Source organism: Xiphias gladius, chromosome 13, assembly GCF_016859285.1.
Source record: "Xiphias gladius isolate SHS-SW01 ecotype Sanya breed wild chromosome 13, ASM1685928v1, whole genome shotgun sequence".
In the NCBI taxonomy this organism is placed as follows: Eukaryota; Metazoa; Chordata; class Actinopteri; order Istiophoriformes; family Xiphiidae; genus Xiphias; species Xiphias gladius.
This window is the reverse complement of record NC_053412.1, coordinates 1,422,614-1,444,495: the sequence shown is the minus strand read 5'-3', so window position 1 is coordinate 1,444,495 and position 21,882 is coordinate 1,422,614. Positions and strand designations below refer to the sequence as shown.

Genomic DNA, 21,882 nt, shown 5'->3' with positions numbered 1-21,882 from the left:
GACTGATTTGATGCAACAGATGGTGCATTAGTTACCACATGTTCATTTATTCCACACAGTGTAAAAATACCCTTTTCATGGGTTTACCTTTGTTTTCTACTGGACGTTTGGTTAGAGCTACTTTGGACGAAAGGCTCATTATTTTTGAACAAAACAAAGGTTATAGCCTCATTCAGCTGTTGACAGTCCAGCCAAGGACTCACAGTATGGAGTCTAAACCATATTTCTACTGGGAAAACTAAAGAAAAATGTGTCTCCAAATCTGATCCAGTGTCACCCTTTATACAGCAAAAGACTACAAGTCCAGTCAGATAGTTGTGTCCAAAAGAAGCACAGAGTTGCAGAATCAAATTCATATGAAAAATATTTAAGAAGAGTTAAAAAACGTACATCTCCTGTCTCAGAGTACTGCATCTAAATCAGTGGTTGAATAGTCTTAAATAGTGGCAACTAAAGAAGATGAGTTTCGGTGATAAGGTTTTGCATTTGCATTTCTTGCGTCAATGAAAAGATGATTCAAAAATCAAAATAAAACCATATGTGCATTAGAAAATTTAAGCCACACGTCAAGTCATTTCCTCAAAATGGCCAATAAAATAAATGAAAAACTACTGTTCCCTTTGATATTTCTACAAGCCCAAGAAACTAATAGATTTTAATAATGCAAGGCAAAGCCCTGCAAACATACTGTTTATATCTGTGGTGTTCCCCAGGGCTCTATTCTAGGACACCTGCAATTTTTTTGACAATCACAACCATATTTCATAGAGCGATCCCACCTGCTGTCACAGTGTTTGTCATGTCACAAAGTAAATGACAATACGATCAAATGCTTCATGCAAGGAACTGTGAAAAGTTCTCAAAACCTCTTGACAATACACAACATAAATATTTTGACATTCATACAGTACATCCATGACTTATTTCTTCTTTTTAAATGTTGCGAACACACTGTTTTGTGTTTCATTTGAGTTCAGCATAATATAAATAATTTTGGAATAAGTTTAACTTGGGGTGTACGATTTGACATCTTTAACATTTTAGATAAATAGGCTAAACCCACGTCTTCTCAATTATCATTAACTTTGACATTTGTTTAATTTGTTTTGCATAAATGTGTTCGAGAAATCAGTGATGAGTACACAGATGAGTAAACACCGACGCCGTTTCCAACAAACAAATCATTCGGTATTGTAGCAATTGAGATGTCCTTTTATTTCAGTGCACACTTCTAATCATGCAGTACCAATAACATTTTACTGTGTAGATAGACATTTAATGAATGATTTGACTTTTTCTGTCTCAGATAACACATCTGAAGAGTCTGGGGCAGGGAAGAGGGGCAGAATCTTTAGGGCCTCAAACCTTCTGGGTAAAGTTTTCAGGGAAAACACCTTTGGCTGAAATATCTTTCTTCTGCAACCACTGAGACTCCTTCAAGCCCATGAGCCAGCCATCGTCCTGCAGAAAGACAGAATACAAACAGAGTCTCATTGCAAAATCTTAAAATATCTACAGTCAAATGACAAATGACACTTACATTCTCAAAAAAAACTGCAAAATCAGTTTGATCGATCACTGAATGTTTCTGCATCAGGAACTTTGTTGCGTGAATTTACGCTGTTGACGCTGTTGTATATATAATATTTTACTGTTACGAACGTGTTCAGTGTTAGATGGCTTGCTACAACCTATCAATAAGTTGAGTGATCGAGGTGAACATCAGGAAAAAGGTTATTTCCAGAGCACAACCATTAGAATAACCACCTAATATTTGTGGACATAAAAATGAAAAAGGAACTATAACAGACAGACAGTAGAGACGAAGAGGACGAGGAGGAGGAGTCTTTAATTTGGGACAAGGTCAAACATCTACGTATTTAAAAGTGATTTAAACAAAATGTAAATGCAGGTGTAAATACAAAAGAGGAGGCAAATAAACATGGAAAAGTTAAACTGACAGTGAAATAAGCGTACTTCACTGACCTGTTCATCTTGGTTGTCAAAGGCCAGAACCAGCACAACATCTCCGGTCTTCAGTTCCAGCTCATCACCGTCAGTGGCAGTGTAATCGTGTATTGCTTTTACCTGGAGGAAATGAAATAAAACCAGAAGTCAAATTAAAAGTTTTGATCCAATATGGACCCTGTACACTGTATGAACCCAATCACGCAGACTCTCCTTAGAAAGTGAATGTAGGACTGTCTTTAATGGGGGATAGTGTCTCACCTTGAAGAGGAATCCTGGAGGGAGTTCGCCATCAGAGCCATTGGACACTGCACTCTGTAGCAAAAAATAAGGAGGATCCAGGTACATTTTGAAGGAAGACAAAGAAATGGTTAATGTAGGTAGCCGACAAGATTTGTCATCAGGAAAATGATGTATTAAAAGTATTAAAAATGAGGGAAAAAAGAAGAAGCTCAGAAAGGAAGAGGTTTTTGTGGCTTTCAACCGAATGTGGGGGTTCGGGACTTCCAGGTTTTAACCTGCTATCGTTTCAAGACCGCGCTGAGGTCCCGCCTGCCTCCCTATCCACCCAACTCTACCTGTGCCGCTTCATCATCGCCCCAGCCACCCTGTCCCACATTGGCGCCATCGTCATCCCAGCTGGGTTCGTTTTGCGACTGGGCGGCACAGCCTCCGTCGTCGTTCCAGCTTTCCTGATCTTGAGCCGTCTGAGCATCATCCCAGCCGGGCTCAGTGTAGCTCTGGGTGGAGCGTTCGTCGTAATCCCAGCCACCTCGGGCCTCTTCTGGGTACTGGTAGTCATCATGAGGGGGTTCCTGCTCTGCCGCGGTATTTTCTTGCTATGAGATCAAGGGTTGTGGAGCATTGCGGTCGTTTTGGAAGCGAGAGGAATGGAGGGTGGGAGGAGGACATATTGTAGAAAGTGGACGCAAGAGGATTATTGGGTCGCCAAGGGTATAATAAAGGTCACAACCCGGGGTCGCACAGGGTATCACGAAGCCAGAGGAAGGAGGGTTTGGTCAAAAAAGATGCAGTTAGAGAGTTTATTTCCCAGTCCATAAATAAACAAAATATAGTAAAAAGACTAGTTGTGGTTTTCTGCTCTGCCATTTTGTCTTTTAACCCCTGCTTACCCATGAGTCCCATGATGGCGCCTTCCGTGGGGCAGTAAGAGACAAGACAACTCGTGAGGTGAGAGTGTGTAAAGAGCTTTCATCATAATCTTCACCCCCATCAAACGCTCACGGAGCACACATCAGTTCGACGTGGGCTCCGTGAGCGTCGTCTGCAGTCCCGTATAAGTTGGGTGACCCCGTTTTAAATCTGCACTTGGGTAAATGTCAACCACATGTTCTGGAAATTTCGGACTTCAGTATCAGCAATACCTTAACCCACGATAATACAACCAACCGAAGTGGTTTTTTCAGGCTTCTTACCAAAAGAAGAAAATAACGATTACATTCTAAACTCAAACAGCACCAAAGCCTCATAGGAACACCAGCAAAATGCCCCAAATGCGTGACTGCCCGGCTGTCCCTCCTCTGGCTCCTCGGGGTCCTTTTAAATACACAAATCTTATCGATCACCGTCAATCAATCAATCTGATCAGATAACAAGTATCACACAACACAAACATGCAAAGTGAGGCCGAAACGGGCATGCACGTTCGAAGCCATAAAGCGGATCTGTTCAAATTAGAATAAAAGAACATGAGGTTTGTTTTACTGACTTCACAAACACACACACACACACACACACACACCCCAGATGACATGGATTGAGTTTACATGCAGTCTAAAACTGGATTTTTAAACTGTCAGCGAGACTTAAAAACTGTTTCAAAATGACCAGCTCGGGTGGCGAACTGGCAGAGACGAGACACTAAGAACGGTTCGTGTTCATCTGGAGTTTTCTCCTCTTCTTCCTCTGGTCAACTGGTCTATTAAGCTGCATGTAAACACAGTCTGTGGACCCTCCGGCTCTGGCAGAGCTCCCCCAACAAAGCACACCCACCTTGGGAGCTGGAAGCCTGACGGGCTGTAACACCTCCACATCCCAGTCCAGCAGGTTCACCCCGGACGGGGGCTCACACTGCTTCACACACACACACACACACACACACAGATGAGGTTAGCAGGCTCTGCCGTCTGGGAGGACGATCTCACTGGAGCTCTTAGATTTGTAAACACTGGACGGAGCCTGGCTCTGTTTAGACTCTCAGAAGCTGAGTGTCTTCTAAGAGCCTCCTCATCTCCTATGTGTCTTCCCAGCGCATCGCTTAAGAGAAAGTACGCCAGCTGTCCGCGGTGCTGCTACTTTTTAAAGTAACTCGGCGCTATGTATTTTAACACATAAGTCACAACGCATGTACTGTTGCACACGACACAGTGAATATATTTTACAGACGGAGCAGCGGGAGCTTGGATCGGCCAGATCCCCTCGAACGCATACTCGGTGGCCAAACGGAGCTCCGGCTGCTGTTTTGCGGGTTTGACTCCGGATCATTTTTAGGACGCACACCGCTTACACAGCTTTAAATCCAGAGATAAATTAAAGTGATCACAAATGCATCGTGAGATGGAAAAAGATGGGCAGACACATAGGTAGATGGAATGACGGGTAAAAGTTCAAAGCCCTTTTTAAAAATGACTCAAAATTCAACTATTAATTCTTCGCTCCGAGACTGAACAGACTTATTCATTTAACAATTCACCAACATTCAATTTGTTTTTGTGAGTTAAGTCCAGCTCTTTTTTCATCGAGAAATTCCTAGCACCTCTTTGAAACTGGTCAGTTTATGAATGGATTCTAAAGAAACCCTGTTCCAGTGGCACAATCCAGGCTCCACATCCCCGCTCAAACATTGGCCAGGCTCATTTAGTGAGCTAGTCTGGTCGACCTTGGTGGTTCAGTCCAACCCGTGTTTTCCACTCACGCACAAACATCTTTCTAGGACAGACTGAGATGTGGAGGTGGTCAGTCGCGGTCTGACCTGCTGCGTCGCTGCTGCGGCCGCGGGGTCCGCGTCAGCGTCGGGCACCGAGGCCCCGTCCTCGGACGGGCCGACGCGCTGCCGTCTCTGGTCCGGAGACGGCGTCAGTCTGGGCGGAGGCCGGCTGGGAGGAGGGCCGGGCCTCTGCACCGCCGGCGGGGTTAAATCAAACCCACGCAGCACACGCGTGCACACACGCAGAGCAGTGGCGCACACAGACACACATTAGTACACACGACATGACGGAGGTTTGCATCATTATGTGGCTTTAAAAGTTGGAGAATTCACATTTAGCCTCCTCAACATTTTTTGTTTAAAGTCCCCAACTGCCTTTAAAGATGATCAAAAACCCTGATTATCAGAAAACTGCAGAGAAAACAATTTAAAATCTGGATGATTACAGTTGTTCTTTTGGAACCAATATGAAAGTTCAGGACTCTCTCGTTGCCTTTGACCCTAGAAGCGACTCCTCGAGTCCGTATTTAGTGGCTCGGTGTAATGGAAGCGCGGTGGGACGGGGCTTTACCTTCGGTGGCGAGCTGGCCGGGTCGCTGTGGTTGGCTTCGTCACTGCGGGAGAGAGAGAAAGGAGCCAGAGGAAGAGACGGGCGTGAAAACGCGGAACACAGAAGGCAGACAGGAGAGACGGAGGACGAGGGAGAGGGAGGGGGAGGAAAGGCTCCCCGTCGCACACTCATCACACAGCGGTGCAGCTCTCGGCTCCACACGAGGGCGACAAAGAGACTGCAAACACACACACACACACACCTGCTGGAGCTCAGCGGGCGGGACGGGGGCCCGCGTCACTCCCAGGCAGCCCGGGGCCAGAGCATGCACGTTGTTGCCGTCGGGTTGAGAAAACCCCCCGAGCAGGACGCGGCGCTTCGGCACAAACGGAAGTCACACAGGTTCGAATCCCGGACCCGCGCCAAGCAGCTGGACGTGGTTTCTGCTCCCACTCGGGAAATTCCGTAACGGAACGACCAAAAGGTTCTAACGTCGTCCTTTTCCCCTAAAGCAACACCTTAGAGAAAAGTTCCTTTTAACACGTTGATTCCTTTTATCCCCTGCAGCTGCGTGATCACGCTCCGCTCTTTTATTCTCACGCCAACCGATTTCAAGCTCGACCGACTGCTGGGGGGTTTCCTCAAGTGCAGGAAAGCGTCGCATGAAAAGCAAGCATGCTCAGCCCGACTTTACCTCTTTGCACCATCTTCTTTCTTGGCTGCTGCAGTACCACCTTTTCTGCAGTAGGAGGCAGTGCGAGGGACGTTACTCTCATTTGTCTTTCCCGCCCTTGAGCATTTAAAATCTGAAGCGTCTGAACCATGGAAGGGTTACTGACCAGGCCCGTGGACAGGAGACTCCTACTGGTTTGAGGTGACTCTTAACATTTCTTTTCTACAAGTGGATGCAAAATGAGCCCAAAGTGACACAAACTGACCACAGATAGATGCAAAATGAGCCCAAAGAGAATTGAAATGACCACAGACTCAAAATGACCTTAAAAAGAGGCAAAATGACACGAAAAAACACACAAAAAGATGCCAAGGAGACTAGAAATTACAACAAAAAGATGCAAACCACCAAAAGTGGATGCAAAATGACACAAAATGAGCCCAAAGAGACTCAAAATGACCATAAAAAGATGCAAAAAAACAACAAAATGGCACAAAATGAGCCCAAAGAGAATCAAAATTACTGCAGACGACACAGAAGTTCAGTTTGAGTGTCGCTCTCCTGTGTGTGTGTGTGTGTGTGTGTGTATGTGTGTGTGTGGGGGGGGCTTTGACATGTCTCTTCCCAGGGGCCTGTTGTCTCGTAATCCGTCCATGGTTTGAGCTAAAAAAGCGTTCGGTTCACTCACTTGAGCTGCCGCTGCTCCTCCAGTTTGGTCATGATGTCGTTCAGGTTTTGGCTGAGCTGAGGAGACGCACGGAGAAATGTCGCTGATCAGATAATCAATAGATCGCTTCTATCGGCCTGATCGATCACCCTGTGCACGGTTTGACTCACCTTGCTCATTTCTCTGTGGAACTTCTCCTGATGACCTGCCAGGCTCTGGAATGTGTTAACATAGACGCCAACACGACTACACACACAGACACACACACACACACACACACACACACACACACACACACACACACACACATTTGGACCGAGTCTTCATGGGAGATTTTGTAGAAGGAGTTCACTTTGAAACTAACAACAACAAAAAAGGTGTCTCACCTGTCCCACAGTGCTGGAAGCTCGTCTTGTAGCTCCACGTTCAGCTCCTCGAAAATCTTCTGAGCTCGGCCCAGCTCCTCCTCTGCCTGCGCACACGCACACACACACACACACACACACACACACACACACACACACACACACACACACACACACACAGTGAATATATCTACATCTACCGTGTGTCTCAAAATCCAAATTGTTCGAGAGAGACAATTTTCCATGAGCACACGCGCATGCAGGCAAACACACACAGGGTTTAATAACGTGCGAACGCTGTGAGGCATTCAGGGGCCTGCCATGAAAAGCAAGTACAGGTTTTTCTGTTTTTTCTGTCGAAATACACAGGGGCAACTATGACCCGAAAAGAAAGCAAACAATAGCTTTGATTGGGGGTCAAATGAAGGCGAGGCTCTCCATCAGGGATCTGTCGCGAGCCAGACACCAAAGAGCCTCGAATCTGCCTAAACATCAGGAAGGACATTTTCTCGTTCCGCGTGTTTTCCTTAAGTCTGAGCTGACGCACGACGAGGATTTCGTCAAAATAACACACGTGTGTCTGTGTATGTGTCAGTGATGAACCAGAGTTTCACCTGGTTGTAGGAGAGGTTAGTCTGAGCCAACTGGTGGGCCGATATCAAACCCTGAGCCCAGCTGGGAGCCGCCATCTCCAACAGGGCTGCTGGCTAACCACACACACCATGCAAGAGGGGGAGAGAGAGAGAGGGGGAGAGAGAAGGGGAGAGAGAGAAGGGAGATGTTGTAGAACACGAGAGAGAGAGAGAGAAGATAAAAAGCAAACAAGGACAATTCAAAACAAATGCAAATATGTTAAATAGCGTTTAGTTTGTCAGAGGAAACAGTTTCAGTTGCCAGTTTTAATTCATGGAGACATGGGTCACAGCAGTTTAAGGTGGTATGACTTGTTCGTGCATCAGTAATAACCAATAGCACCTTAAGTCCAAAAAAAAAATCAGAACTAATCCTTTTAAACTTCAGCATAAACACCACGGACACACACAAACAATTCACCAGACTAGACAAATGTGGACACACACACACACACACGCTCGCGGTCACCTTGGCGATCTTGGCCTCGTCCTTCTTCTTCCCCTTCTGTAAGGAGGCGAAGTGATGCCTGGCGCTGTCGAAGTCCACCATCTTCCTGTCGCGCTTCGCTATACGAGCCTGCGGGAGAGCTCAGAGTCAGAGCGCCTTCACGTCAGTGAGGCCCGAGAGCTGCGCCCACCTTAAACCATCACACACACACACACACACACACACACACACGCCCTGCTGCCTCAAATACACACTAGAGCACCAAATGTGGATTCATCCGCCGCTGAAAATAGTCCCCCCCCACCCATGCGCTGTTTCCTCCTGTCTGAGGAACGGTTAGTGAGGTGGCCCCTGACGCCCACTGGGCCCTGAGGAAGCAGATGGCGGCGGGGGTTCACGGGGAAATGTAGTTTTATCGGCACTCGTAATGCTACCGAGTGCTCTCGTTAATTTTCAAAGTATCTACAGTGAGAAATCCAACCAAGACCTTTAAAACTAAAGCTCAAAATTAGATGTAGCTGGTTTCTTTTTTTTTAAAGCCACTTATGAAGTTTCTACCACATTCACACATTCAAAGATTAGCAGGTAGACTGAGTCTTCGACAAAGGCAACAGGATTCTCTGTAATTTAGATGATACAGTTCACAAATTTGATATTTTGGGGCTTTCACACACACACACACACACACACACACACACACACACACACACACACACACACACACACACACACACACGTACACACCTTGATTTCCGGAAACTGAGTCAGGTACATGTCCACGCAAACCAAAGACTTGTCCGTGATGTTCTGGTGGTAGTCCAGCCACAGAGTGTCCGTGTCCTGAAACACACGACCCGACAACAAAGACAACGACAACGACAACAACGACACAGCTTCAGTGACACGGCGCCGTGTTTCCCGCCAAAAGCCCAGACGCCCTGTCTTCTGTGTTTTCACACTGCCAGAACTGCTGCGGATTTGTTCCCCGCTCGTCTTTGGAAATTTCAGCCTTTCTATTTCTTTCTTTCAACGCACCGAGGCACGAGACGACGTGCTGCGCAGATCTGGCACCCGCGCTACCGACATTATTTTTCCTATGCCCTCCTTCGTTTGTCGGAACCCACCTCGTGGGTTTTCTCCTGTCGCTCTGCGGCGACCGGTGGGTCATCTGCGGCATTAATCAAATCTCCGACCCGTGACCGCCCAAAGTGGCGCTCGGTTCCGACCCTGGCCTCTGTACTTTCCCGCGTAAATGGGGGATCCCGGCCACTTGCAGCCACGTTTGCAGTCCGGCAATGTGAAAGGGGTTCTAGGGTGAAGATAAAAGTCTGCTCTAAAAAAACCAAAAAGCTGAACGTGTCTACTCCCTCCGCTGCAGAGCCGCACCAGCGTTTCCCACACGAGGGCACTCCTGCCGTTTCCCCGTCTAAGGACGTCGGGCCGCGGTTCTCAACCGAGTCCCGGTCAGTGACCGACAGGCCAATGGTCAGTGTCACTGTCGCACCCCCCCCTTTTTTTGTGCTGCCAGAGGCGAGGAAGCGCCACAAGGCCGCTGTTGTGGAAACTTCCCTCCACAAAATGTGCCCCACTAGTCGGCCAGCGATCATTACGGTACGGCGCCCCCTGTCGGTGGGATACGCTGGAACCTCTCTGCGTTTTACCTCCAAGTTATTGTCCATCTCCTTCTCTATCATCTCCTTCGGGACGGAAGGAGAGACGCATGCGGGTTAAGAGAGAGAGAAAGTGGGAAAAGAAGGGAAAAGACACCGGAGAATGAGCCGAGCCTCTTCACACTGAGCAGCGCTGATCAGTTTCAAAACAGAGATTCAGATTTTCATTATTAAGGAAGAAAAAGACATTAAAGCAAATTCCAGGACTTTCTTCAGACTCCGGAGTGAAATTTCTTTCTAAAAACTGATGAACATTTACAATAAAGTCAACGATGTGTGACACAGAAGAGGTGCTTGTGTTTAAATATTTCCTTGATTTTTTTCCTACACGTCTCTTCCTAACCTTCATGTGAGATCAAAGCATTTGTCAGATGTACAAATCGTCGTCTATGTTACTGAACAGAGCTAAAGGGCCCTTGCTGCTTCCTGGCAGGGAGCAGCCGGGGTGGAAGCAGAGGTAGTCGAAAGTAACCGGACGCCTCTCCCACCGCAGGCAGTGTCGTGCGTCCCGCTTTTCGTTTCCCCGGTCTCACCTCTGCCAGCGCATCCGTCTCCTCTTTGCCGAACCAGTCGGGCTCGTACATGTCCGCCAGACAGTCCTGCAGCCGCCGCGACGCGTCGTGCAGAGCTGAAACACAGACAGAGGAGCGCGCAGGAAGACGCTTAAAAAAAACACCCCGGGGTGCAGAAAACACTGGAACCAGCCCATGAAATAAAGACAGCGTGCTTTATACCAGACAGACGGGTGTGGAAGTGTCTCGGGGGTTCGAGCGCTCATATACACACTCACCCTTCACCGCCGTCACGTAGGCTTTCAGGTCCTTCTGCAGTTTGGCGCCTTCGGCCTGAAACGGACAAGACAGAACGGGGGATGAACGCGTCGTGCGGGCCGGAGTCAAGCCTCACAGGAATATCTGAAAAATCCCACTTTTCCATTTCAACCAAACTGTATTTGAATGTGGGGATTACGGGGGCGTTCTGTTGGTCTCATTTCCTCATTTCCTCCGTTGACCACCCTCTAAAAAAATGGAACTAAGGCCTGAACAATGTGGGGAACTACTTCTTAAAAATCGCATGAGAAAACAGGTGAATCCACTGCGTCAAAAAAACAAAACAAGCGACACTCCCTGAATCTGTTGGATGATGATTTCTTCACCTGCCTTGACGAGGAAAAGGGTTTTCGGTAAAGATAAAAAAGAGAAGTGAGGGAGGAAAATGGCTCCTGACCATCTGCTTGTGGAAGCTGACCACCATCTCCTCGAAGGCAGCGTCTCGGGTCTCGTCCGCTTTGCCCAGCTTCTGCAAGACCTGCGGAGGAGACAAGGAGTAAAAAGGAGTAAAAAAAAAAAAAGGTACGAACCCGAGCAGATTGTCATCTCCTCGTGTGCCCGGGCTCATTCTCATTCACGCCACTTTGTTCGGGTCTATAACCGGAGCCGTGTATCGGTCTATTTCCAGGCTGCCTGTCAAAGCCACGTGTCTCCCCTGTGTCTGTGGTTACCGCCAGCTGTGTATGCGTGTGCGTGTGTGTGTGCCAGGAGGTCAAAGGTCAAAGCCGCACCGACCCGCTGACACTTGTAAAGCAGTCATGTGCAGCCCTGTCACAATAAGAGTTTTATTGCTCCGGAACTGTTTCATACCTTGACCAAACTACCTTGACAGAAGAGGGAGGGGAAACTGAGGGGCAAAGAGGAAGAGGACGGAAGAACGAGGAGGAGTGAGAGCCAGCGGTTGAAGCGCAGCTGTTTACCTGCTCTGCTGGGCCCAGGACCCCAGGTCCACAGCCCCCCCCCCTTTCCTCATTGGACCTCTGCTCAGGTTAAAGCTGCAACGAGCGACGGCAGGAAAGACGTGAGGTCTCTGACCCTCATGTACTGTCACACAGCAACAGGCACACACACACACACACACACACACACACACACACACACACACACACACACACACACACGCTCCTGAGAAGAGGACTAACCGCAGTCACCTGTGTCCGTGGTCCTGGGGACCAGATCTGGTTTTAGCTTGATGTCGACGCGAATTATTTCACAGAAATTAAGAGAAAATCGGACAAAAGGTGTTGAAAGATTTTCTTTCCTTTCAAATATTAGTTTGTTGTTTTTTTAAAATGTTTTATTTGCTGTTTAGAGGGTTTTTTAAATCATTTTTAGAGATTATTTTATATTCCTATTTTTATTTGTTGTTTTATTTGTTGTTATTTTCGTTTTTTTTTTCTCTCTTCTACCGAGGAAGAGGGACAGTTGGGTCAGCCGGCCTCCGCTGGCTTGGATCGTCGATTCTGCTGCTTCCCGTCCACACGAGCAGCACCGGTCGGACCCCAGTGCTCTCAGCTGCTGCCTGTGATCCGTCGTCTTGTGTCCCCGTTCACCGGAGCGACCCCGCAGGTCGGTCGACCGGTGCTGACTCGACCAACCGAGGGAAGGAGGGATTAGAGAAAGAGGAAAAATCGGTGACAAGGTCACCGGTGGCTGATCCGATCATCTGACTGCGCAGCCTCCACCTCCACCAGCTGCCGCCCTAATAGTCCTGTGACGGATACACAAACCTCCGTCGACACGACGGAGGGGACTTCCCCGCTGCTGCAACACACACACACACACACACACACACACACACACACACACACACACACCTGCTCAGTGAGCGTCCACGCACTCGCTGCCAGTTTCTATCTGCCAGAGTCTGTTTATAGCTCTTGCAGGGAGCCCCCCCCCCCCGTTAGAGTCCTTTATCAGCTGAAAGGACCCCCAGTAAAAGTTCTGGTTCTGCTGTGAAACGACCTCTGGTTCTACTGTGACCGTTACAGGACTTTATTGGGCTGTTGACAACGAAGCATCGACGCTTCGGCAGCACTTTACCCGTAAAGCTGCGTTTAGCCGCTTTATGTGCGGTTGAGCCCAGCGGTTCCCAGCCTGGGGGTCGGGGCCCCTCCAGGGGGTCACCAGGTGAATCTGAGCGGTTGTCAGACGATTCACGGGAGAGGGGGGAATTCAGACCAAGGTTGCGATTCGCTGATCCGGGTTCAGTTCTGGGGCTTTTCTCCGTGAAACGTTCGACACTTTCACATCTTTGGGCCTCAAACTATTTTTTAAATGAAACAAATAAACTGTTTTTATCTGGACCATGTTTTGCTTTGTGTCAAATCTCAACGTGAAAAGTAGCTCGGAGCTTGCGGCCCAGTGCGGATGTAGAGCGGCATTGGGGGGGGGGTCCTCCGGGGCCTCGGCGCTGCACTGGACTACGTACGGTGACCGTCTGACCGCGGAAGCGCGTCCGGGATTCCGCGCGTGAATGCTTGCGACGTCGCGCACTGACATTTAGGGTGCAGTCTGCTCATTTTTGGACATGGCGGTTCGGTGTCCACCAGGACCGCGAACGGGGACAGCAGCCCGCCCTTAAAGGAGCGCTCCGGCATTTTTGCTGCTTTCTCTCTGAGCAGACGGGTGTGAATCTCGTGTTTGTCGTTACCTGCCGAGCTGAAGGAAAACACCTTTCCAATGTTCTCTACATGTTGTGCCGCATTTGGTAAAAGCCTTACACGTGCTCCACGTGTAAACGGGTGTTGTATGCACGTGTGTGTCCGAATATCTCTGATGTGACATTTGCATTATTATTCGGGGTCACACTCTTTGCGGATCCACGCTCTCGTGTAAAATCTACACTCCAGCGTTTTGGTTGGGATGATCAGAGAACTGCACCATCAGGAGCAAAAAGCAGCGGGACGCCTCTCTGCTTTCACTTGTTTATCCCCGTTACGTTCTCGATCTGCCCCCCCCCCCGGAGATCGATAGAAATCGATCTCGGCGACCGTTGATCGATGACTGAGGATTTCATCGGCGGCCTCTACTGAAATCCGGACCTATTTTGGGGCGACACAGCTGACGTTTGCCCCGCAGGCCCCCGGTGTCCGTCAACTCGTCGCGTTGCAGTCGGATGCGTCGTGGTGCATTCAAGTGACCCTCCAGAGGCCTGGAAAAATCACGTGCTCCGTGTATTTTTCACGTGTGGAGGGAAAATGTCACTTACACTGTCAATCCAGGTATAAGGGGACATACTAGAGCGTAGCGCTGTAAGTGTGTGTGTGTGTGTGTGTGTGTGTGTGTGTGTGTGTGTGTGTGTGTGTGTGTGTGTGTGTGTGTGTGTGTGTTTTCATCCACAGAAGGCCGCGGTCGCCGGTGTTCAATTTCAACCGTCAAAAATACACCCGCAGCACACACACAGGCAGTTTGTGGGGTATTAAGAGATGATGAGGCGGAGGCCTGGGGGGAGGGGGGCTATAGATAGATACACACACACACACACATCTGAGCCCTGCCCACAGCAGCGAGGCATGCTGGGAGTCCTGGGAGGGAGGGACAGGTGTTCAGGCCAAGCAGGGCAACCTCGAGGTTTGCTAACTTTGGATTCGAGTTCCTAACATGAGCCGTAAAAGATGTCCGGTCTCGTCTGACTTGAGCGTTGATTCTAACCACTTTCATACAGATGTTTTGATAAAGTTTTCATACTTCACAAAGTCCGACTTATCATCGTGTTGAGTTACAAACTTTTTATCATTATAATAATAATGTAGAACTTTAAGGAGTCAGAAAAACATCCTCTGTTTTATTTTAATTTTTAAAAATACATTTAATTTTTATTCGACACGCTTGTAGGATTTCTTTATTCGCTGCCTCTTTTTATTTTCGTCCCAGAGGCTTTTACTGCTCCCGAGACTGTTACCTGTCATGTCTGTGACCACGAAGCCCCATAAGAGCAGCGAGTGAACCCAAATAAAGAAAAGCTCATCTTTGGTTTTAGTTGATTGTCCTCACACTGTTTAGTGTGTGTCTCTCTTCTCTCTGTGTGTTGCAGCTTCTGTTTGTATTTGCATATGTCCACTGCTTTTGTTGTTGACCGTAGTTTCCTCTATTCTTTCTCCTTGACGTTCTTGATTTTTAACTACCAGAGGAAAATCAATCCTTCTGCCAAACTCTGGCACTTTTTCAGACTCTGTATTAAAATGCGACCGGTGAGTTGTTGTGATGTGAAACTCGCACATGGACTCGTGGATCTGTGTTCTAGTCCGGTTTGCTTCGCAGTTCAAGGGAGTTTGAAGGGTCAGTTCTGTGTTTATCACTAAACTCTTGTGCCTGTTGGAGACTTTTCTGTTGGGGACATGTCTGTGGGAGACATTTCTGTTGGAGACATTCCTGTTAGAGACATTCCTGTTGGGGACATGTCTGTTGGGGACATAGACATTTCTGTTGGGGACATTTCTGTTGGAGACATAGACATTTCTGTTGGGGACATAGACATTTCTGTTGGAGACATTTCTGTTGGAGACATAGACATTTCTGTTGGGGACATTTCTGTTGGGGACATGTCTGTTGGGGGACATTTCTGTTGGGGACATTTCTGTTGGAGACATGGCTGTTGGAGACATTTCTGTTGGAGACATTTCTGTTGGAGACATTCCTGTTGGAGACATTCCTGTTGGAGACATGTCTGTCGGAGACATAGACATTTCTGTTGGAGACATGTCTGTTGGGGGATATTTCTGTTGGGGACATTTCTGTTGGAGACATGGCTCTTCGAGACATTTCTGTTGGAGACATTTCTGTTGGAGACATTCCTGTTGGGGACATGTCTGTCGGAGACATAGACATTTCTGTTGGAGACATCTCTGTTGGGGATATTTCTGCTGGGGATATTTGTGTTGGGGATATTTTTGTCGGGGACATTTCTGTTGGGGACATGTCTGTTGGGGACCATGTCAGTTGGGGACATGTCTGTTGGGACCATGTCAGTTGGGACCATGTCAGTTGGGGACATGTCTGTTGGGGACTTTTCTGTTGGAGACATAGACATTTCTGTTGGAGACATTTCTGTTGGGGATATTTCTGCTGGGGATATTTCTGCTGGGGATATTTCTGCTGGGGATATTTTTGTCGGGGACATTTCTGTTGGAGACAGACATTTGTGTTGGGGACATGTCTGTTGGAGACATGTCTTTTGGAGACATGTCTGTTGGGGACATTTCTTTTGGGGACATTTCTGTCAGGGACATTTCTGTTGGGGACATTTCTGTTGGGGACATTTCTGTTGGGGACATTTCTTTTGGGGACATTTCTGTTGGGGACATTTCTGTCAGGGCTGGTGTGAGAGGGGGGAGGTTGGTGTCACGGGGTCCTGCCTCTTCGACTCCCAGAACCGCACCGGGTCTCCAGCTGCTTTCTAAAGGGCACCACCACCACGCTCATCTGGATTCCTCCGAGGGAAAAGTTTCCCAGCATGCTCTGCAGCACAGCTGACCGGTCCGTGATCGCTATGACAACCGGGGCGACACCCACCAGAGGCTCGGGATTATGGGGCCAGCTGGTCTGAATCAAATTCTAACTTACAGTGAAATGTGAAACCGTTTCCACAGGACGCGTCCCAGCCCACGAATGTCACCAGTCACCGATTCTATCGTTCAAAATGTAATCCCTTACACTACCCACTGCGGAGAGGAGTAATCCCATTACCGTAACGGGCTGCTGAACTGGTCGTCAGCAGGATGCTGCGTCTCCGTGTTTCCTCACTGTGTTGAGAGGGGGCACAGGGGGCATCGAATCCCTCTAGAGCAGCAGCAGAGGAGGTCGGCCGGTTCTGTATTTTGGTAAAAGTCCTAATACCACACTGTAAAAACAGGCGTGTACAAATACACTGCAAAAAGTGAACGTCCTGCTTTAGCAGCTGCCAATGAATTCTGTCCACCGATGAATCCGGTCAGGCTGTACTTGTAGATACTGTTTGGTAGGTTCCTCTATGAGAAGAAGACCAGATCTTGAAAGCTTTCCAGAAACGTTCATTCGCGATGTGACCGCAGGTGTCGGGTCAAAGAAAGCGGAGCCTGAAATGCGGTGGAGTAGAAGTAGAAAGTGCCAAAGGGGGGAAAAACACAGGCACCTCCGATTTGTGCCTCAGAGAAACCAAACCTGAGCCACGCTGCTGTCAGATCAGAAGTGTGACTACCAACTCTTCCTGGGCTCCCCTTCCTCCCAGCTCCACAAAACGAGCGAACATCCCTCGAGTGCCGCTTTCGATCCCCCGGGATAAACCGGAATCGCGATTTCCGGTCCGACGGACGTGTCCTCACTCCTCTGACTGAAACGTAAAGTGTTCGTTTCACCGGGAGAAGCCATCATATGAGGAGAGCAGGGTCACGTGGTAACGCTGCATTTCAAGGGGGTCGTGAAACCCGCAGCTTAGTGAACGCGATCGTGCAGCTTTCACGTCCCGGGACCCTCTGGAGGTTTTGATGCTCAAATTGTTTGGAGACAGTTTCATCTCATTTCGAATCCTCTTGAACCTCCTCCTGCTCGGGAGCCTGAGGGGCGCAGGGCGGCATGCCAGCAGACAAACAGCTGAAGCCGGGCCCCCCCCTTCCTCCGCCTCCGCCAGAGGGAAGATGATACTCTGACCTTCGTCTACGCCACCAGCGCTACACAGCTGAAAGCCTCAGCGTCGGCCGGAGCTCGGTCAGACTGCTGCTTGTCTCCTAGCGTCTCCACCTTCTTCGGGTTGGTAAATATCCATGGAGGATCAGAAACCTTGAATTTTTCTGTGTACGATTCCAGGATTTCAAGGTTATGAAACACATGTCAGTGCCTGTTAATTTGGGCCACGAGCAGAACATGGTCCACATTAAGAAAATAAATAAATAAAAGGACTAGGCACCAACCAGACTCTGTAATGTTTTCTAAGTATTTTCTTTTTTTTTAAATCACAAAATTTCTATTTTACTACTGAATTGCATTTTCTTATCGCCCTGCCTCCGTTGGATATGTAAAACCGGGCGGAGAATACAAAACCCATGTGGTCCAAGACGTCAGAACTGGCCTCAAAACCCGGTATGTGTGTAATCATACGGTGTAAACTTCTCCTTATGTCATTATAGCCTCCCAAATATCCAGATACATGGCTATAGCCTGGCCTTTAATGCCATTAAAATAACAACGAAAATCATCAGACAGCCTGCGGGGACCAGTCTCCATGACCCCTGGCTAATCCTGAGCAAGGGGGACTATCTAGGAGCTGCCTGAGAGAGCTCTGCAGAGGTTTTGGGTCTGGGTCAGGACCTCTGACCCCTGTAACCAGGCTTTTCTGTAGCTTTTTTCACAAATGTGCAGCCATTTATAACATAGACACGTTGCCTTCATTTTTTTTTTTCCTGATTGGCTCCATATCTCCAGCTCAAATCCACATTCTGGCAAATCCCGGTGATTAAACGTTCCCGCTATTCCCCGCAGAGAGCTAAGACCATTCCCTAACTCTGCCCGTCTGGAAAGGACTCCTGCAGGAGTCCTCCTCTGTTACGTCTTGTCGGTGTGGTAAATGCACACTTGGCTTCCCTCCGGGTTCAGGAGCAAACTTCTGGCGTGAAGACGCGAGGGGCGCGGGGCGTGGATTTCATTCCGCAGGGAGCTGCAGCGGCAGCAGCTGCTGTGTAAAGTTCATTCGGGCGCTCCTGAAGCGACCGATCGGGCTCTGCAGACTCAAACAGCTTCTTCTGCTTTCTCGTGGGGTTTTTTTTCCCCCCACTAAAACACTCGGTTAAGGTCGGGTCGAAAGATCCTGTAGACCGACCCACCAGCCCGGACGCCACACCCTCCAAACGCACAGGGCGGATGGATGCACGATGCCCCCGCTGCTTGTCAGGAAACACTTCCAGAACAGAGCCAGGCTAGCTGTTTCCCCCCGCTTTCAGTCTTTATGCTAAGCTAGGCTAATTAGCACACACAGACACAGAGGGGAGACCGATGTCCACCCTTCTCGTCTCACCCCCGGAAAGAGCAACAACAATCTTGAACAGTTCCTTCAACCGAACCTTACAGTGATTTCTAACCGTTTTTGGAAAACACTGACAAACGACAGATTTCGTCTTTTCTTTTTTGTCTTGTTTCTTTCTTTTCTTTGGAGGACTTGTGTTCCTGCCATGACAGGTTTCATTTAGATTGACTCTAACCTTAACAACTCAACCAACGACAAAAAAAAAAAAAAAAGACTTTAGAGGAAGGAGACAATCGGAGCAACGGACCGAGGACAATAATTGGTTTAAAACCTAAACCTCTGACTGACTGACTGACTGACAGCGCTCCTGGTGTTGCACTGAGGTGATTAGAGGGTAAAACCTCCGCAGGCTTAAGCAACAAGAGTGATCAGGACAATAATAACTCGGAGAGCGAGACACAGACTGTTGATCGGGTTTCGTTCTGTCCCTTTTAGAGCTCCTCCTGGGGCCTCAGGTCGGAGCCATAATTCCGTTTTTTTACTCTGGGGCCACTGGTTAGTTTGCAAACGAACCTCTCGCTCTAACTGTGTCGTAACAGTGGCTCTTTAAGCTCGATGAAACACACTATAAGTTTCAAAATTGTCTAAAGGGCTTTGGCGAATTTTTCCCAACCCCCCCCGAGAAACTGTTTCTAGTCATTCTTTTACGTCTTTTGCTTCTCCAGCTGATCTACAAGCAGGAAAACAGCCCAGACCGGAGGTTTGAGGTTATCGCTCGATTCTACTTCAGGTTCGATCTCGTCGTTGAAACTTTAGACGCATTTAAATCGATCCGACGACGCCTCCTTCTTGAGGTATCGTCGAAGTTGCACTCGAAGGACAAAACAACCTGTTTTTACCGCCTGTACGTCTTTACCGTTCCTTCTTTGTGAATCTTAGAGAGCAGGACCTGGAAGCCGAGTATCTGGATGTTGCAGTAGCACAAAAAGTAGTGAAGCGGAGACCGCGAGCGCACGAGCACGCCCGATTTTGATACCGTAACACGTGAAGTGCACGGTGACGCAAAGGATTTTCACCGCGCCCCCGCCCCCCTTGTGGCCGGTCGCGGGTTCACCACCTCAGCTCTTTAATCTGAAAAACCCCTCAATCCAGTGGACTTCTCAGATGCGAACCCCTTAAACCCCTCAAATGGACCAACTGCCATTTAAAAAAAATGAAAACATGAAAATGCGAATTCCTGTTGAGGGGTCGACCCCAGATCTGGATTAAATTAATGGACAAGTTATGGATCGTGATTATAATAATTTATGGATTGAGGGTTTTTAAGGTGTAAAAACCCCTTAAATTATGCAACTTGTCACCTTAAGTGAAAAATAAAAGGCCTTTTGAGGTAAAAGTCGGTTGATGGGTTTCGGGCTATTTGGCAGATTTTAAGGGAGTTTTATAAAAAAAAAAAAACAACCGAAAACCCTTAAACTGTGCAGAGCTTCATCCGCGAGGCACTTCTCCCTCAACTGACGCGCCAGGTTGAAACCTTCGACAGATCCCTCTTTATTGTGACCGCGCTGCACTGTTCAAGGGTGGAGATACCATGGAAGACGCCCCCGGTTCGGCACCTTAACATGACCCTCGTTCAATGTTTCAATCGGTGCGCAGATCGAGCTGCGCCCCCCCCGGGTCGGTGCGTCCGACCCCTCGATAGAAAAACCCCTTAACCAGCGCAGGAAACCCATTAAAAGGATCTTAGCAGAAACACGAAGGCCCTTATTTATAAGGTGTCGAAACCCCCCTTTAACCGGGCAGACGACCCGTTAAACTTCACAGCGCCGTATATTACTACCCGTCATGAAAGTAATGGCATTTTAAGGGACATTTAGCAACCGGGTCTAGGACACTTACTTACAGTAAGTTAAGGTGGTATTAAAGGGTTTTAAGCTTGAATTCAGGTGTAAACTCGGGGGTCCTGTTCAGTGACGCGGGGCTGAGGTTCGGGCAAAGGTTCATTCAATATTTTAAAGGAGACCGGTCCGTTGAACCGTTCGGAAAACAAAGTACCTTCACATATTAGAGTCCATGAATTAGCCCATCGGCTGCCTCGTCGTTAGCCGGTGAATGAAGCAGCGTTGGAAGGTAAAAAGTCTCGAGGGATCCAGTTTCACAGGGACACCGGGACACCGTGTCCCGCTGCCCTGCGAGCTGGGGCTTCGCCTCTCTTACCTTCTCCTGCGCTCTGGTGAGTCTCTTCTGGACGTTGATGGCCAGTTTCCCGGCGGTGACCCCTTTGCCTATCTCGGCCATGTCTCGCGCGGTGTGTCGGGCTCCCCGGTTCGCGTCAGGATCAGCGGGGGAAGAGGAGAGACGGAGGGCAAGGGGGGGGGGTGTCGCTGAAGGAGCAGAGCCTGCACGGGATACCTACTGTGCGTAAAAACCCCCTCCGGGTGGCGATTTGGCTCGCGGCGCGTAACTCTAATCCCGGCGACAGCTTCTTAAAGGCGCAACGCGTAATTTAATCCGGGTCGTGTGTGACAGAACAAAACAAGACAAAACAAAACAAAACAAAACAAAAACAAACCAAACAAAACAAGAAACAACAAAAAGCAGGTGGAGCCTGGTGAAGAGAGAGCGGGGGGACCGGTCTGGGTGTCGTCCTGTTCTCGGCTCCGACTGTTAATCGATGAGGCCGGAGCTCGAGATGGGGAGATATTAGGTTTCCTCCTCAGTCAACCTCTTAAAGGCGCAGCGGGCCGCCGTTATTATTAGCAGGCAACTGTTGCGCACACGCAGCCGGCGAGTCTTGTCTTTACGCACGGCTTTATTTGTGCGCACAGGGCGGGTTCCAGTCCGACGTGAGGGCTAAATCAGTCCTGACCCCCGCCCCGAGGAGACACACACACACGCACACACGCGCACGCACACACACACGCGCGAACACACATTCACCAGCTGCTGATTTATAAAGACCGACATAAAGCGGGAGGCTCGTGCTTGTTGACGAGAAAGCCGGTAGATGTCAGTAAAGGTGCGCTCACGTGTCAACGGGAGGCAGGTGTTAAAATACCCCGTCAGAAAAAAAACCAAGCGAGACACACACACACACACACACACACACACGGCTCATTTCCACATAATTTAATTTCAAAAATAAATCTTTTTTAATATCTCTTCACCCATAAGAACTTCATAAACATTGTCGGAT

The 21,882-nt window shown here is 48.6% G+C and overlaps 1 protein-coding gene across 1 annotated transcript; it reads right to left on the bottom strand.

Annotated features, from left to right (window-relative positions):
- Positions 1-16: 16 nt before the first annotated feature.
- Positions 17-21,338, bottom strand: bin1b (bridging integrator 1b). The gene is made up of 18 exons (XM_040141687.1): positions 20,904-21,338; positions 11,148-11,228; positions 10,711-10,765; positions 10,454-10,548; positions 8,995-9,090; positions 8,272-8,379; positions 7,785-7,877; positions 7,192-7,277; positions 6,976-7,051; positions 6,827-6,882; positions 6,160-6,204; positions 5,485-5,529; positions 4,961-5,111; positions 3,102-3,122; positions 2,547-2,807; positions 2,230-2,283; positions 1,987-2,088; positions 17-1,461 (listed from the first exon to the last, which is right to left on the bottom strand). The coding sequence occupies exons 1-18, from the start codon at positions 20,982-20,984 to the stop codon at positions 1,360-1,362; spliced, it is 1,608 nt and encodes a 535-aa protein (XP_039997621.1). The 5' UTR covers positions 20,985-21,338; the 3' UTR covers positions 17-1,359.
- Positions 21,339-21,882: the final 544 nt, after the last annotated feature.